Genomic DNA, 16,932 nt, shown 5'->3' with positions numbered 1-16,932 from the left:
GGGGTAATGTCTTAAAACTAAAAGAGGGTAGATTTAGATTAGCTATAAGGAAGAAATTCTTTACTCCGAGGGTGGTGAGGCACTGGCACAGGTTGCCCAGAGAAGCTATGGGTGCTTCATCCCTGGAGGTGTTCAAGGCCAGGCTGGATGGGGCTTTGAATAACCTGGTGTAGCGGGAGTTGTCCCTGCCCATGGCAGGGGGGTTGGAATTGGGTGATCTCTAATGTCCCTTCCAACCCAAACCCTTCTATGTTTCTATGGCTGGTAAAGTGTTTGCAAAAATGGGCGGACACCCTCCATCTAAGGAGGAGAAGCACTAACTGTTACACCTATGGTCTTACAGGTAAGGCAGAAAGCCGGAAAACTTCAAACAACAGAGTCTGCCTCACCCTGATCTTTAAAAACAGCATATGAAGGAAGAGGGATGGATGAAAAGACAGATAGTATGTGTGATAGTGTTGTAGAGGACTGTACTACTGGATATGTTGTGCCTGTTTTTTCTTCTCTCTTTGCAGTCTGTATATAGAGCATTCAGATGAAAAGTTAGAAGCAAACCCCCCCCCACACACACACACAAAAAAACAAAGCAACAACAACAACAAACAGTATCTGAAATTGGCGCTTGAGGTGGTTTTCATAAGACTGAGATTGCTCAGCCTTAATTCGTCGTATTGATTTTTTTAATGGGAAGTTTCTGTATGAAATATCTAGCAATGTGAATGCAGAAAAGTAACTTAGAAGTAAGCTTTTACTTCAAGGGTTGCTTAGAAGTGTCTGCAGGCATCCTTTTAAAGCTAATTGAGTCTCTCCATCCTTCTTCCTTTGCCCTTTACCTTCCAACAAGGAAAGTAGTATTATATGTTCCATAAAAGTGGAGACATTGAATGACTCGTCTCCAGAGCTCAAACCAATGTAAACCAGAAGTCCAGTGAAACTTCGGTTAAAAAAAGGAAAGATTTCTAGTAAGACCTAAATGTTGGAGGTATAAATACACTGCAGTGAAATATCCTGAATGTGTGTATTTATGTTTCTGTTGTTCTGTTGCATACCTTATCTAATGTTTGTCCTTACAGCATTCTCTTAAGATTATTCAAGAGAAAACATTAACTATTCATAGCCATAGTTAATATGTTTATAAATAGTTTATAGCAGGGTCCTCCACAATAAAAGTGCAAAACAGTTTCCATTGCAATTCTTTGTTTTCCTGTATTCTATAATTTACAAGATGTTTGTTTTGGGGGGTGATATTTTGCATGTTCTGAGCCTGAAAAGCATTTTTTGCCCTATAACTCAGAATATAATGCTTTCAGCTAGTTTTGAGTTACAGGCGAATGGGAAAAATACTTTTTCCCTTTGTGTAATAATAATAATAATAAAAATAAGGAAAATCCTCAGCCACGGTTTTAACAATACTACAGGGAAAAGATGTTAAGGTTGAAATATGTGGTAAGGTCTATTGCCTTTGCTTGCTCTGAGGAAAAAATTAAAAATAAAGTTATAAATGATGGAAAAATAACATCAGACTGTTCCCAGTAACATCTGCTAAGCTTATTAGCAGAAAGTAATAAAACCCCACCCCCCGAAGGACGTCACTGCACATTCCCTCCGCCTGAGGCCATCCAGCTGTGAACGAGCGGGGCTCCCCCTCTCACGTTGTCTCTGGACCTCTGCGGATCCCCCACAGATCTCATTCACTTGGCAGCCACATGGCCCAAGCTGGTGATGGATCATGGACATGACCACCTCTTTGCACTTGTGATGAGCAAAGCTGGTGACAACTGTCCAGTTGTCCACTAACCTACTGCTCCGCAGCCATGTGGAGCTAGCTTGTACAGCTAAAACACTTCAGGTTTTTTAGGCCAGCGCAAACTCCTGTTGTTTTATGTCAGATTAAACTTAGAGTTTTGGTTAAGTCCAAGGGTCAGTTATATCATTCACGTTACAGATATTGTCATGAGACAGCACCAGAATCGCTTTCATATTTCATAGAATCACAGAATGGTTTGGGTTGGAAGGGACCAAATAAAAACCATCTAAAGACCAAATCAAAGACCGTGTAATTCCAACCCCCCTGCCATGGGCAGGGACACCTCCCACCAGATCAGGTTGCCCAAGGCCCCATCCAGCCTGGCTTTGAATACTTCCAGGGATGGGGCTTCTCTGGGCAACCTGTTCCAGGGCCTCACCACCCTCTAAGTAAAGGATTTCTTCCTTATATCCACTCTAAATCTACCCTCATTTAGTTTAAAGCCATTCCTCCTTGTCCTGTCACTACCCTCCCTGACAGAGTCCCTCCCCAGCTTTCCTGTAGGCCCCCTTTAGGTATTGGAAGGCCTCCCCGGAGCCTTCTCTTCTCCAGGCTGAACAACCCCAACTCCCTCAGCCTGTCTTCATAGGAAAGGTGCTCCAGCCCTCTGATCATCCTCGTGGACCTCCTCTGGACCTACTTAGCAGTTCCATGTCCTTCTTGTGCTGGGGGCCCCAGAGCTGGATGCAGTGCTCCAGGTGGGGTCTCATGAGAGCAGAGGGAAAGAATCACCTTCCTCGGTCTGATGGTCATGCCATTTGGTCTTTTTCTAACTGTACTTGTGACAAGCAGTCCCAAAAGATGATAAAACAACATAAAATTCAAATGTATGTGGAATTGAAACAGGTTTGACTGAATATTTGGAGCTTGTGGGAGAGGCCCAAACCTGTAAGTTTCTGGACCAAGAGGAACCTCTGCATACTGTTGTTGGTGTTGCCACTGCAGTCTGCCCATGGTCCTGAGAGTATTTCCTGCATGCTGGAGGTTTGGAACAAAGAAATGAAATAAGAAGACCAAGTTCACGTGTATGATAAAATTTCAAACCCCTTTTATGCTGCCATCGTTGTGTGTCGCTTCCCTGGTCGTGCAGTGTTTATGTGACATGCCTGCCGTGCCTGTCCATCAAGTGTTGAGTAGTGAAGGTCCCTATCACTGTAGCTGGCACTAACACCGTTCCAGCTGGTAAGCTGATAGCAGTCTGGTTTTTAAAACAAGGATTTGCCTTCAGGGCGTTAAAGGAAGCAGTTTATATAAGTGACATTGTGAAAAGCACACACGGATTTTTTTACCGTTATCTCTCTCTTCAAACATAAGGGCATCGAGCAAGATGCACCCTGATTCTGCAGCCCAGTAAAAATGCTCAGATGCATGGGGAAAAAACAGGATATTGGTCCCTGCTCCCAGAGATGCACCATTTCAACCAGTAAAGTTGCTGGATAAAAGAAAAAAAGTGAAAAAGCCTTATTCAGCCATTCCGTCTTTCAGGCAAATCATGGCTGTCCTTTCCAGCGCATAGCTCTTGTGTTCTTTGCCTCATTTAAAAGTAAGATAAATAAAATAGACATCATGCCTGCTAATCCCAGCTGCCCATGCAGCAGGTGGCTTTGGGCCTTTGTGGAGGCTTCTTTATCTGTCCCAGCTGCATGGTGTCACCTCAAAGGCAAATGTTTTATCTACTGGTCCTTGGCCTGTCTCATCACAGTTGGGTGTCTGTTTGCATCCTTACTTAAAGGCAAGCTTGGGACTCGGATTCCTCAAATTGAAGTTCTGGTGTATCTTTTTAGGTATTAGAGAAATTCTTGGCAGCCGAAAAAGAAACTGTGCTTAATGCTAAATATTTGAGGCGACGTTCGTTCTAAAAATTCATCTGTGTTATTTTACTCTCATCTGCGGTTACAGAAAGAAAATGAAACAGGTACAGCCAGTTCTGGCAGGAGATCATCCCATCATATTCCTTTTATCTCAGCGCTCTGTGAATATGAAGCACTGATGAAAAATTTAAATGCTAACATTTGTTCTTTCTTTAATTTAAGATTTTAATAAAAATCCAGATAATTTTGGTGAAAAGTTAAATTTGAGATAGTATTATTATACTACTTCTCTTGCCAAAAATCAAGAAAAGCAAATATCAGTAGAGTAATTGTGCCATCTTTTTAATGTTAGAAGTCTTCATTAACTTTCTTGAATGTGTAGCGCTACCTGTAAGATTTAAAACCTACTTCTGGTTGCATTGCATGCATGGGGAATACACATGTGCACACACAAGTAGGTGTACAATCAGATGATCATGTATTTTAGTCTAATTGACTTGACGTGAGTGAACATGTAGTTTGTCCACATTACTGTTTTGTGCTCATGTGAGGAAGAAAATCTTACTTCTGTTTCCTGGCAGCATTCCCAATTAACTTCAGTTGTTCAAGAGTGATGAGGTGTCTCGATTCTCAGACTAAATCCAATCATGTGGTTTGATTTCTTAAACCGCTTGTTCCTTCTTGAAAAATAAAAATAAAATAAAAAACCACCAAAAGTTCATTTCATTTCATTTGCAAGCTCTAGAGCTACCATCAACCTTTACTCTCCCCTCAGTCTTATTTTTGGCTTCCCTGGGCTTTCCATATAATATACTATTGTAAACATTAATTTTATTAAAAAAGAGAAAGAAATAATTGAAATTGCCTCTTCTTGGAACTAAGCTATAAAAGAGGTATAACACAATTGCACTAATTAAGAAGAGCGCTTGCTTTTGTTTGCTTTTTTTCCCCTTAGCAAAGTGCCAAAAAGGAGAGATCAATACAGGAAAACCCATTTCACTTCATAGCAAAAGGAGTTGGAAAAGATCCACTTGAACTCTTAGAACTGAAATGCTGGAGGCTGATGTAATTAAGTAAACCATCTGAGAACTGAAAAACAACCTGATCAAACTAGGAGATTATAAGTATGAAAGAGCTGATGCACAGTTCTACACCTTTTGATAGAGGAATAGAGTTTGCTGGGAATTTGGTGATGAAAGGCTTGTCTTCTGTTGACATTTATTTTGTGCTGGAAATTGTTGATTAATTGGAAAATGTTTGAAGAGCACTTAGAAATTGCTGGAATATCTCTTGTTGCCATTTTTAAAAATAAATAGATATGATTCCAAATGGCTTTTCAATTTGAAATGTAATTTATAAGTTAAAGAAAGGTTATATTAATGCTGAAATAAAATGTTCTGCAGTGATGTCCATCAAAGTGTTTAACTGGCCAAGCTATTTTAGTATTTTAGTATTTAGTATTTCTATTTAGTAGATAAATACTACTTAGTAGGTAAATACTATTTAGTATTTTAGTATTTGTGTTAGGTTGGATTTTAATTTTTATTTTTTGATATTTTACTGGATCATTCCTTTACTAATTTATTTATTTTCCAGGACAGGACAAACTTTTTTGTTGTTGGTGGTTTCTTTTTTGTTTGTTTTATTGTAGATTTTTAATAGGATAAAGACAATAGGCGCAGTTAGCCTTTAATACAAGAGATTCATCTGTTCAAAAGCACATCTTTCTAAGTACAGCATAGTAAACTGACATTTCTGAACAGAGTTTTTATTTTATTTTGATAGACCCTTATATTCAGATGAAAATCCTATTTTTGTCAGATTTGCCCACACACCACTTGATTCATCAAGAGTGACCTCTTCAAGGCAGAACTGCAGGTTCATTAATCATTGCCAAATGTATATAATTGTCATTTCTTCTACCTCCGCTTTTTTCAATTGGCACCAGATTTTGAACTTTGATACGGTTGAATTCAGTGAATAATTGTATGAGATATCCTAACATGTTAGGATCTGAGCTAGACCTTATTTATATCAGTACCATTTTTCCTGAAGATCTTAGACAGACGCTGTTGTTACTTCTCGTAAGGATATGGTCTTCAGGCAGCAATGTGAATGAGCTGGAGCTTCCTGGGTTTGTTTTGATTTAGTGTGGCCATTTTAAAATCAACAGAAGGTCAATGTAAATAAATAGACTAAAAAAAAAAAAGAGCCAGCCTGAACATTTGGCAGTTCATGTTTTCTGGCAAGCCTGTTGCCTTTTCTTGAGGTCTCTGCCCTTACTGAGCTGCTGTAAATGCCAGCGACAGAGCTGTAGGTGCAACAGCGGGTACTGCACGGAGCACTAAGCGTTCTCTGAGATGATCCTGTAGTGCAGTATATCAGGTTTTATTCCCCTGGAAGGAAAAAAAAAAAAAGTGTTTGTGAAGAAAACCCCAAAATACTAAATGTAAGTGACGCAAAGACATTTGTGAGCATCTGTAAAAGAGTCTGAAAGTTACACGTGCGCAAGCTGCATTTTGACCAGGGCTACCTATTATTTTGGTGACTAGCATAGGTGGAGTTTGGAAAGAATCATCCTGCTTGCTCTGGACCTTGTAATCAGAAGGAATGAAATTGTATCACTCCCATGTCAGGACGCTGGAAAGAAAAGATGTTTTACTATTTAGCTTCTTGAAATGGCAGGAGGTGCTGGGGGAGAGGGAGCAGTGTGTGCACTTCAGCTCTCCAGAAGTTCTGGTTTGGCATTTTGGGAAGGAGATATACTGGATTTCCTCCTCCAGAAGAGGCAGCTGCAGTAAAAGACGAGACTGAAGAAGGCAGTGATGTGGGCCAAACAGAGCTTGTTATCCCTTGGGGAAGAGCTGCAGCCTGATGCTTGTGTTCTGGCTCTATGGTAAGACACAGCCTAGAAGTGTGGGGCTTGAAACTTTCTGATTTTCAACAGTTTTCAACTGAAAATACCGAGATTGAGTAAGTAGGTTGCTTTGTGAGAAGTGGTTTCTGGCTTTGGGAAATGTTGTTTTTCGTTAAACTACAGAGCATATGCGAAACAGTAACCTACTGCTTTGGCTGTGCACTTAGAATGCCTTCTGAGAGCCTCTCCCAGCTCTCGTGTTCGCATGCTCTTCTCCGAGATGGCGAGGCTGCGCTGGGTCCTGAGGTGCGGCTTCACGCCCGGAGCCGTCTTGGACAAGAAAATGGGAGCGCAAGTACAAGAACTGCAGTTCCCATGCAGCAGTGCAGCAGTTTGGCAACACTGAATATTTGAACTTTCTGGAAGGTTTCCATTTTTATGAAGCCTCTCAGTTTTGCCTATTTTTTTTTCCCCAGTGGAAATACCCAAATTCTCTTTTTTCTTTTCCATTTTATTTTTGTTGTCATTAGAACTTCCATTGGGCAAAGACATCTTAGCCTAGCCATGTTGAATAAGTAGGTATATAGTGCAACCCCTCCAGGAGATAAATGAACATTTGTGGGTGTGTGGGGAATATTTAACAACAATGGGAAAAAAAAATCCTCCAAGAAGCTGAAGGCCGCTCAGCATTCAGTTAAAGCAGATTGAAGCTTGCAGCTTTTCAGGGGGTAACATGAGGACCTGGCTGGCAGCCTGATGAATTTCTGTCAGGAGGGCTGGGTGCAGAAATAGGAAGCATCCAGTTTCCTATTTCAGTTTCAGGTCAAGGTTTTAGTTGAGGTGTTTTCCCTAAATGTCTGGCCTGTTTCCGTCTTCCCGAGGGGAGGATTGACTGACAGTGCTGCTACGAGTGGCAAGTGTGAGCTCCGTTCTCAAAATGGCCTCCGCGTCCCCTGGCCATGCTCTGCCCTGCCCCAGGCCAGCCCACAGGCCAGGAAACGGCCTTGCAGGGCCTGTGGTCACTCTACAAGGGCAGGAGAGGAGCTATTAGGTGGCTCCAGGTGCTGTTTTCAAGATTAAGAAGGTTATTTTCCTGTGATTCTGCAGCCGGATCTGCCTTGTTTATGGCAACAGTGCTACAGTGCTCCTGGAGAAGGAAAAGCAATCGCTTGGTGTGGGTACGGGACCGTGATGCAAATACGCTGCTCCTGATGGACCTGGCTGGCGCGGGGCTGGAGCACAGCTGCTCCACAGGCCTGGCCTCCAGCCTCTGGCCCAGCCGGTGCGTTAGCAGCATTCCCAGTGCTCCAGGAAGGGCTAATCTGGGAGCAGTGGCACGCCAGCCTCAGAGCCAGGTCAGGTCCAGCGCTGAGTGCCAGGAAATGAGCTTGCCCGGCCACCCCGAGCAGCCCTAGAAGCACACCCGTAGCGTATCCAAACCCAGCTTCTTAGCTCTGCGAGCCAAGGGTCTCCGCCAGCCTACCCCTGCAGGACCGACAGCTGAGCACGTGTTTAAAGTAAAGGTGGAATTTAATTTCGCCTGCTCTTGATGACCCATGCGCTGAGGGGTTTTGAGTGTTTGGGGTCCATAACACATTGGGAAATCCGTTGTCTCGGTAGGCTCCTTGATTGAACATTCCCAAATCAGGATCATAGCCCGTGTTTTTAAGGTAAGGTTGGAGTAAGTGGAACTTTCCCTCATGTGTGACTGGGTGCAGGAAAAAAATGTTTCAAGAAAAGAAAGCTCAAGCATGCGTTTGAATGCTTTTTGTAATTCCGCTTGAGATTGTGAAGAATTAAGATGTTATTGCTGGTTTAAATGCGGAATGTCTCCAAAGGCACAGCAGTATTGTTTCTAAGCTATACTTTATTAAAAAAAAAAAACAACAACAACTGTATTAATCTCGGTAATACCAGTCTCCAGTAACAAAAGAAGATTGTCAGCTAACAGAAATAATTCTATCACAATGATAACTAAGAGTTTCTGCCATTTCCTATAGAAGTTTGCATTTCTGCATTAAAAAGATGTATTGAGGGGGAGGCTAGTTGTTCACTGCTTATGAATCAGACTTAGAGATACCCAAAGGAGAATTATGTTCCTCTCCTCCCCACCGTGTTTTCTGTAATCTTTTTTGTTCGGGGTGTTTATCCATGGGGAAGAAGGAAATCAAAAAGAGCGTTAATGAAATTGAGTATGGTCTTCCAAAGCTCAGCCAAATTTCTAATGAATAGATTTCTCTGGGTCAAAGCCAAGGTCTGTGCATCATTTTGGATGGGTAAAAGCTTTGCAGTTGTGTATCTGATTGCTCCACTGGCATCTCTGGGAGGGAAGAAACCTTAAATGTATGAGTGGGGATCATCTGGTTATTTATGGCATGCTAGCAGTGTGTATAAAGATATGATCTGACACATATGTCAAAGTAATTCCTGTTGACTGACTTCAGGGAAAATGCATTGTAAATCTAGCTCCTCAGCGTGTTTGGGATTCTGCTACAAAGGTAGCTGCTGTGGAGGTTTTTCCGTGGCTGTCAAGCTATTTATTTTGCAGTCAGGCTGATTTTCTCTGGTTTTAATTCATTTAAGAAAAGTCTTGTTTAGAAAAACAAACAAAAAACGACACCCTTCCTTTCCCTTCCCTTTCCTAAAGCAACTCTCTGTACGTGGGAAATGCAATGTCAATGACTTGAGTTAGCAGGATGCATCCAGAAACAGCATTTGTAGTTTCTTGATTTTTTTTAATAAAGTTCATTTTACCACAAAGTACGTCATTGCTGAAACTGAATTTTTGTAAGAGGTTTCAACTTTACCAACTTTCCTACCACCAAATATTGAAACTGCTATTTTTAAAATACTTTTTAAAATGTTATGTTGGGTGTTTTTTAAACCCACGGTTATCAAAGTTTCTTTATCTATTGTTATCATCACTGCAGCAGTGATACGGATGTATTATGTATATTCGGGGATGAAAATGATGTTAACTGTTGCACTGTATGTTTTTTGTTCTTCATTGTATGGCGATGACTGTGCAAAAAGAGGTGCAGTGAATTATTAATTATTCAGGAACAAGGATGTTTAGCTGGAAGAAGTGGTATTTAAAAGCCACCGCTTTTTATGGAGCTTATTGTGTTGGAAAGAGGTGCTCTCCTCGCTGAATATTCCTGATGTAGCGTCTCAGGTGCTGCAGGCTGGCCACCCCGTGCTGGGCAAGGAGCGGAGGCCGTGGCTGGGTGCTGAGCCAGCTCTCCAGCCCTCCCATGGTGCTTCCTCTGCCGGCTCTTCACGCCTGTGAGCATACCGTGTTCACCACGTGCAGATGTCTTTCCGTCCTGCCTGTGAGCTAAGGCAATGCCACCTTGCAATCTAACCCCCGGCAGCCACGGGTGCTTTCAGCCTCCTGACTGCATGGCAGGGAAACGTCAGCCTCCTTTACAGAGGGGAAATTGAGGGGCAAAGACACCAAACAATTTTCCAGGGCGATGCATGGCGTTTGTGAGAGAGCTGGATACTGGGTGCCTCTGGTGGTGTCTTCCCCAGAATCCTAACAGCAGGATTCCCAAAGTAGATGAAATTTTCCAAGCTGAGCCCGTGAGATTTTGGGTATTTTCTTTCTTCGTGTTCTCCGTGGAATGCGCACTATGATAATAAAGACTAGATTTGTTGAGGAAGGTGTCTCCCAGTTTAGTAAGGTGTGGTTCCTTATGGCAAAACAGCGTCTGAACCATTGATGAAATCTAGCAGTACAGGAGAATAAAAGGCTTAACAGGGTTCAAAAGACCTCAATTTCCATAAATATGCAGAGACATCTGTTACAGTCAGGAGTGACCCGCTGGTTGAAATGATCAGCCGGGGAAACTTGTAGTTGATCGGCGTTGCCCTCAGTAGCAGGTGCTACTTTAGGCAGCAGGAATTGCTGAAGAGGTTTTCGATGAACAAAGCCCTTTCTGCTTGCCAAGGAGAGACATACGGGAAATTGAAACAAACAGCACGCGCCTACAGTGTTTCATTTATAATTCGCAACCAGCGTGTAGCATGCGCTTCTGTGTCCAAATCTTTACATTGTTAGGTATAGGTATGGTGTGCCTGACAGCTGCAAAGGTTACGTCTGAGAAGTACTTACAGCTTTGGAAACCAAACTTCTTAAATCAGATTCCCAAACAGAAATGAATCATCAAGATTTAATGGAAAATGTTCAAAACAAATTTATTTATTATGAGCGTACGTGCCCAAAATAGTAATGTAAAACTGTCATCCTAAAGGTTATGATTACTTAAGTGAATAATTCTTGCTCGCCCATAATCAGCAGAGACATTATAACGTTATAACTTTATATAATGCCAGGATATTTGTATTCCTTGTTGGCATGAGGTATATTGCATTCTCTCTCTCCTCCCTCCCACTCTCTCTCTCATGTGCACACCCCTGTAATAAAATCTGTAATTTCATCTTAAAATTAGATTTTTTTTATATGTTATGGGAACTTTATTTATGTCCTCTGCGTAACTTGGTTTTGTAAGGAAAGAATCTGTCTGTTAAATGGGTGAACTACGGGATGGAAAACTAGATGTCAAATTTGGGGCTGCAAAGAGGTTATGATTTGGTATGTTATATGTGACCACAATTGCCAGCAGTTCTGAAACAGCGATATTCTTACAGTAACAAGGAGTGTCCAGAGAACCTGTAGTAAAGCCGCATAAGTAAAAGAGTTAACATTTGCAAAGGCTTTCAAGATTTAAAATGCTCCCTCAGACTCTTGTATATATTAAATACTCCTCTTTAATTATAATAAAAGGTATAGTACAGCTTGAGTACTTGACTCACGGTATTTAATGGGTGCCTCACATGGGGATATACCAGCTCTAATAATGAGACCTTTAAATACCTTAACAAATCCCACCTCTATTTTGCTAACAACTTTATTAATAAATCAAGATAAAACAAAACCTGTTCTTTTCTTTCCCTTTGAACAGAGCGTGGATCACACTTCTCGTAAACCTCATCATATTGAGGTTGGGCTAAGATGAGCATAACCAGTGACGAAGTGAATTTCTTGGTGTATCGCTATCTCCAGGAATCAGGTGAATTTCCTGTCTTTCATCACAACTCCAGGTCATAGATGAAATGGGGAAACTGGCTTATTGCACGGTGTTGCTTTAGGAATGCTGTGTTGAGTGTTCAAGACTGATAAACCCAGACTAAATATTTCTTGCACAAACCCATATTTCATTGAAATCATGATCCTGAACATAAGAAAAGTGCAAACATATGCAGGTACAAAGCAAACATTGCCATTAGGCAAAACAAAAAAGTAAATAACATTGTGTTAACAAATGTTTGTAGAGTTATATCATCAGAGCCAAAGTCATTTTTGGCAGCACAGGCACAAAGCACATTGATTTTGTATCTTTTTTCTTAGCTTCTTGAAATAGTCCTGTCAGATATTTATTAATAAAGGTTGATTGTATAAATTAATTTTACATTGGTCGGATGCTGAGCCCATAAATGGAAAATTGGGTGCAAATGTCTGATGTTTTATAATTTCATTAAGGTAATTATGTATGTAAAATGACCTGTGCAGGTGATCTCTCTTGTCAGTGTAGCTGTGTCTTAGTATCATTTCCACCTCTGTCTGTCTTCATCTCAGGAAAAAAAAAAAAAAGAATGCCTTTAGAAAGCCTTCCCTTTTGGAAGGAACGCTTCATCTTTCCTTCAAAAGAAATTGAAAACGAAACTTAAATTTAGGGTCTATTTTGTTTTCATAGTCTTGATTCTACTCTTTGTATCTCTATTCACAAGTGGAGAATATTCTGTTAAAGCAGAGGTGATTGGGAATGTGAGAAACACTGACAAAGCATTTATAGGCAGAACACCAGTTTACCTAGGACTGGCCCCGTGCTCTGGGTTGGTTGAAGACTTGGCCGAAAACATTTGGTGTTTCATACGCTGGAAAAAAAAAAAAAGTTTGTGAAAAGTATGAAGAATACGTGTCTTCACATCAGAAGACATGAAGCCAGCTTTGGAATAAGCCCCCCGGCCTTGGGAGATGCCTTGGACAGAGGACCAAAATCCCAGTATATTTTGATTGGATATTTCTTTTTCTGATGGGGAAAAAAAAGAGCAGCCTTTCGTATTCCTCTTGCTAGATTCGTAGTATATGGATCAGTGTTGTGTAGTGATTCAGAAAGAGGCTTTACAAAGCCAATCAAGAATGGTGGTATCAGCCAAATGTCAGGAAAATGTTCTTTGTGGTGACGCCTCTCCCACAAGCAAACTAACTTCTGCCATTTCAGGGAGCATTTCACACACAAATCTTTAGTTTAATTGCAATTCGTACTGCTTTTAACTTCTTATGTAACGGGCCAAATGTTTTTCTTACTTAATCCACTCAAACTAAAGGCATTCACAAAAACATTGTATTTCCACTGTTTTTATTTTTTGCATCTAACCCATATAAGAGAGTAGAAGTTGAGGTTAAATACCTGAAAAAATATTCAAATGTGGTTCAAACTGAGCATATTGAAATCTAGATGTTAGGTATTGCTTTAACAGATATACCTGACAATTTGCAAGTAATTCCATTCAGCAAATAAGAGCTGTAAGCAATGATGAATCCTCTAATCTATTTAAAGAGCTTCTCACATTCTGTTTAAATCTTCTTTCATACCTTCTTGTTTTTTCCATGGAGATTTTTATATCTTTATTTTCAGATAAAGTAGGGTAACAAGACAGAAATTGTTATATAGTATCTTGCCTTTCCACCTGCTAATAGAAATGCCAAAAGATGAGGCAGCAGATGAAAGATGTTCTGAATCAATAGCTTCCAAAATAAGGAATGATAAATTTAGAGGGCTGGTGTTTAAATACAATTTAAGTTCAAACCCCTACAGTTCAAAGAGTTTGCCAAAAATAAGGTTATTAGATTAATTATGGTAACATTAGCTGAACCCTCAGAAATTGTATTAAGCATAGCCATAAAGTTTGCTTACAAGACCATACAAATGTTCAATTTTCCTTCTTAGTTATCTGTTCTTTAATCTCATCCTGTAAAAATTCCTGTCTCTCTCCTAAATGTAGGCAAATAGTGGGAGGAAGAGAGAAATGACAAAAGGAAATATATGTGGGAGGAAAACTGTGTAAAAAGCAAACTATACCTATAATATTTCAAGTGTTTTGCAGCTGCAAGGCACAGAAGCACTTGAGATTATTTGAAACATTATCACAGCAAAGATACTGATGGGTGCTTTACGCTTTATTATGAAAATACTTGCTGGTCATTCCAGTAGAAATTCAGCTCTTCTGAAATTGAAGTTAAAAGTGAAAGTCAATAATTACATTTTCCTTCTTAATTCTCTGTCAGACTAGAAAACTTGCACAGGAGAGTACTAATAGAGCTGAACTGTCTAAACCATTGTTTTTAGACAAATTTTGGCATACCAAGGGGAGTTCCAGTGAATTACAAAAACAAATGTTGTGCCAGAATTTTTAAAGGGAAACAAGATGATCCAGGTAGCTAAAGGTTAAACAAAATCATTGGAAAGTTGAAACTAGATATCTCAAAAAAAAAAAAAAAAAAAGATATGACAACATGCCTAAAACCAACCAGCAAGTTTTTGTGGGTAATAGATCTTGTCAAACAAACTAGAGACTGCTATTTCCAAGATCAGAAATTACAACAACAAAGATAACTGTGCTGACAGTATTATACTTAGACTACTTTATGACATTTACTTAGCCTTGTTGACACGCTGTCATTAAAGGCAAAACAAAATAAAACTGTGTAAAATCTGTGTAATCCAGTGTTATCAAATGGATTAAAAACTGTCTAATAGAAACCTCTTATAAGGCGATTGGAGATGGGAAATATTCATCTCAAAGGTTGCTTCTAGTGGGAACTCACAGGAGTCTGTTCTTGCCATGATACTTCTCAATAGCTTTATCAGTGACCTGGAAGGAAATATGAAATGATTCTTGAATGCATTTGCAGATGGAATGAAATGGTGAATAGTGGCACTGTATGAGTTACGGTGACTGATCATGGGGTTTAACAGAGAAAAATACAACCAGGGAGACTGTCTGCTTTGAGTCCCCTGCTGCTGGAGAAGCAGGGCTGGATAAGATGCCTGCTCTAGCGGCAGTGGGGTGAAATCCCTTCAGTACAAGACAGGACTTGGACGAGTTAAGGCTCTAACTGCTTAGCTGTATTAAAATAAATAAGTAGATAAATAAATACGTCTTGTCACATATGTGTCTATCTCAGGGCTTATCTGTGCCCAGAAAAAGAAGCAGTGCATCAGGCATAATTTTCTTGTAGGCTCTCTGGGTTGATGGCATAAAAATTCTACCACTGAGACGGCAAAGTGTTTTTACTTCCGCAGTAGGGCCGTGCATGCCCCCTTTTAGAGCAAAAAAGAAGTTGAGTGTTTGGTTTCAGTTTCAGATTGTTAATTCTTATCCAGAAGCCAAGTCCTGCAATGCTCAGTTTGGTCCTTTTTGAATGTGTGCTTTTTGGCACGCGATTTGAAATGGCCAAGTTCTTCAAAGTGCCGAGTACTTTTGAGCTTTGTTCATGTCAGGAGTCAACTTCTAAAAGTCAGGTTGCGTTTATTTGCAGGAGTTTTGATTCAGAGACCACCTCTGAGGGAAAATGTTGTCCTTGGTTACTAAAACCAGGCTTGGATGATGTCTGCACTGTGAGCGTTCTACCGGTGTGGAAGTACGAGCACACAAAATACTGCCGTGGTGGACATAGGTACACCAACAGGCAGGTGTATTGACAGAAGCGAAACAAGCTATACCAATGAAGGCATGGTTCTGCTATCCAAATTACGTTGGTTCAGGTTTGCACCTCTTCAGACTCCTGAGACGCATATTCTTGCCAGCAGCCATCTTCACTGCTGACATAGTCCTTCTGTTGGTTTTCTTCAGAGTGAAGGATTGTGATTCTACATAAGCAGACCAAACTCAGAGAATTCCCGTTCTGCTTTGTCTGCCCGAAACAGAAGCAGACAGTTACTTGTCTTTTGGTATGAAGGGCAGAGCGGTACAATGGGAGTAACCAATGCACAGTAACAACCTCGAAGACAATTGAAGAGCAGGAGAATGGCAAAAACAAGTCACATCAAATCTTTTGTGTACCTTTTAATCTACAATGTGCTGCCATCTGTTGTGAGTGACAAATCCTAACATAGATTCAAATGCTACAATAAATTACCTTCCCTATCCAGCCCAACGTGCCAACTCGGTTATTAAAGCTTTTTCAAATTTAGTACTTTTGACGTATTGATTGACTGATTTAATTGTGTTCCTTTTGTAGCACTTACATGTATTTTGCAGTACAAAATCTTTATCTGAAAAACAGCTCCCCATCTGTCTGTGGCTTCCACTGCTCTCCTGTAGGACATCTATTGTAGTGGATGTCTGGCAAGCCTTGTTAGAGTTAAGGTTGCATAAGTTTCCATTTTCCCTCATTCTTTCAATGTTCAGTTTGAATTTTTCCATGTATGACATACACTTGATAAACTATTCCACAGTGTACAATCAGTACCATGTCCAAGAGAATAAAAACACTAGCTGGATGCTTGTGCTAAACACATCAGTGAAATTTGTAGCTGCTGACTTGGGACAATTTACCATTATACTTCAGAATTGTCATTTGTTTTCTTCCCAACCATATGAATTAAGGCAGCTAATAACATAGTTGTTTTCCTTCTGTAGATTCTGGATGACAGCACTGTATTGGTTTCATGTTTGACAGATTTTCCTTGTTTTCCTAGAAAATAAGATAGGCCCAAAGGGCACATACAATATGAAGTGTTTCTCTGAATCACAGCACAAAATCCTTTTAGAGTTAAGCACATGTAAACAAGCTTTTCCTTTTAGCCACATCCAGTACATCTTACTTTCATTCTGCCTTTGGAAATTACAAGTGGCATGGATATTCCGAAGCTTTGGGGATTTCAGCATTGTGATGTTGTCCAGCCAGGTAGTAATAGTTGGAAGAGCATTACATTATATTTTTTCCAGTGCCATTTACAGTTTCTTGAAAAGGAACCAACAAAATCTGAAAGAAGATGATGGAATCGTATCGTAGAATGGTTGGGGTTGGAGGGGACCTTAAAGACCTTCTAATTCCAACCCCCTTACCATGGGCCGGGACACCTCCCACTAGTCCATGTCTTGGTTGCCCAAAGCCCCATTCGACCTGGCCTCAAACACCTCCAGCGATGGGGCACCCACAGCTTTTCTGAGCAACCTGTTCCAGTGCCTCACCGCCCTCATAGGAAAGGATTTCCTCTTAACATCTAATCTAAATCTCCCCCATTGTAGATTTTCTACCTTGCCCTATCACTATCCGCTCATGTAAAAAGTCACTCTGCATCCTCAATAAGCCCCGTTTAAGTACTGAAAGGCCACAGTTAGGTCTCCCCAGGGCCTTCTCTTCTCCAGGCTGAACATCCCCA

The 16,932-nt window shown here is 40.6% G+C and overlaps 1 protein-coding gene across 5 annotated transcripts in view; it reads left to right on the top strand.

The window, feature by feature from the left end:
* TBL1X (transducin beta like 1 X-linked) overlaps positions 1–16,932 on the top strand; it is a 199,551-nt gene that overhangs the window by 130,385 nt on the left and 52,234 nt on the right. For 4 of the 5 annotated variants that reach the window (XM_066982298.1, XM_066982303.1, XM_048066885.2 and 1 more), the window contains one exon: positions 11,443–11,550. The exons of the other annotated variant lie outside the window; for it this stretch is intronic. In XM_066982298.1, coding sequence (XP_066838399.1) covers positions 11,493–11,550 — 58 coding nt within the window. In that variant the 5' untranslated portion in view covers positions 11,443–11,492. The remainder of the gene's footprint in view (positions 1–11,442; positions 11,551–16,932) is intronic. 5 annotated transcript variants of the gene reach the window in all.

This window comes from Anser cygnoides, chromosome 1, assembly GCF_040182565.1.
Source record: "Anser cygnoides isolate HZ-2024a breed goose chromosome 1, Taihu_goose_T2T_genome, whole genome shotgun sequence".
Lineage (NCBI taxonomy): Eukaryota > Metazoa > Chordata > Aves > Anseriformes > Anatidae > Anser > Anser cygnoides.
The sequence above is the reverse complement of the archived record's forward strand: the minus strand, read 5'-3'. Positions and strand labels throughout refer to the sequence as shown.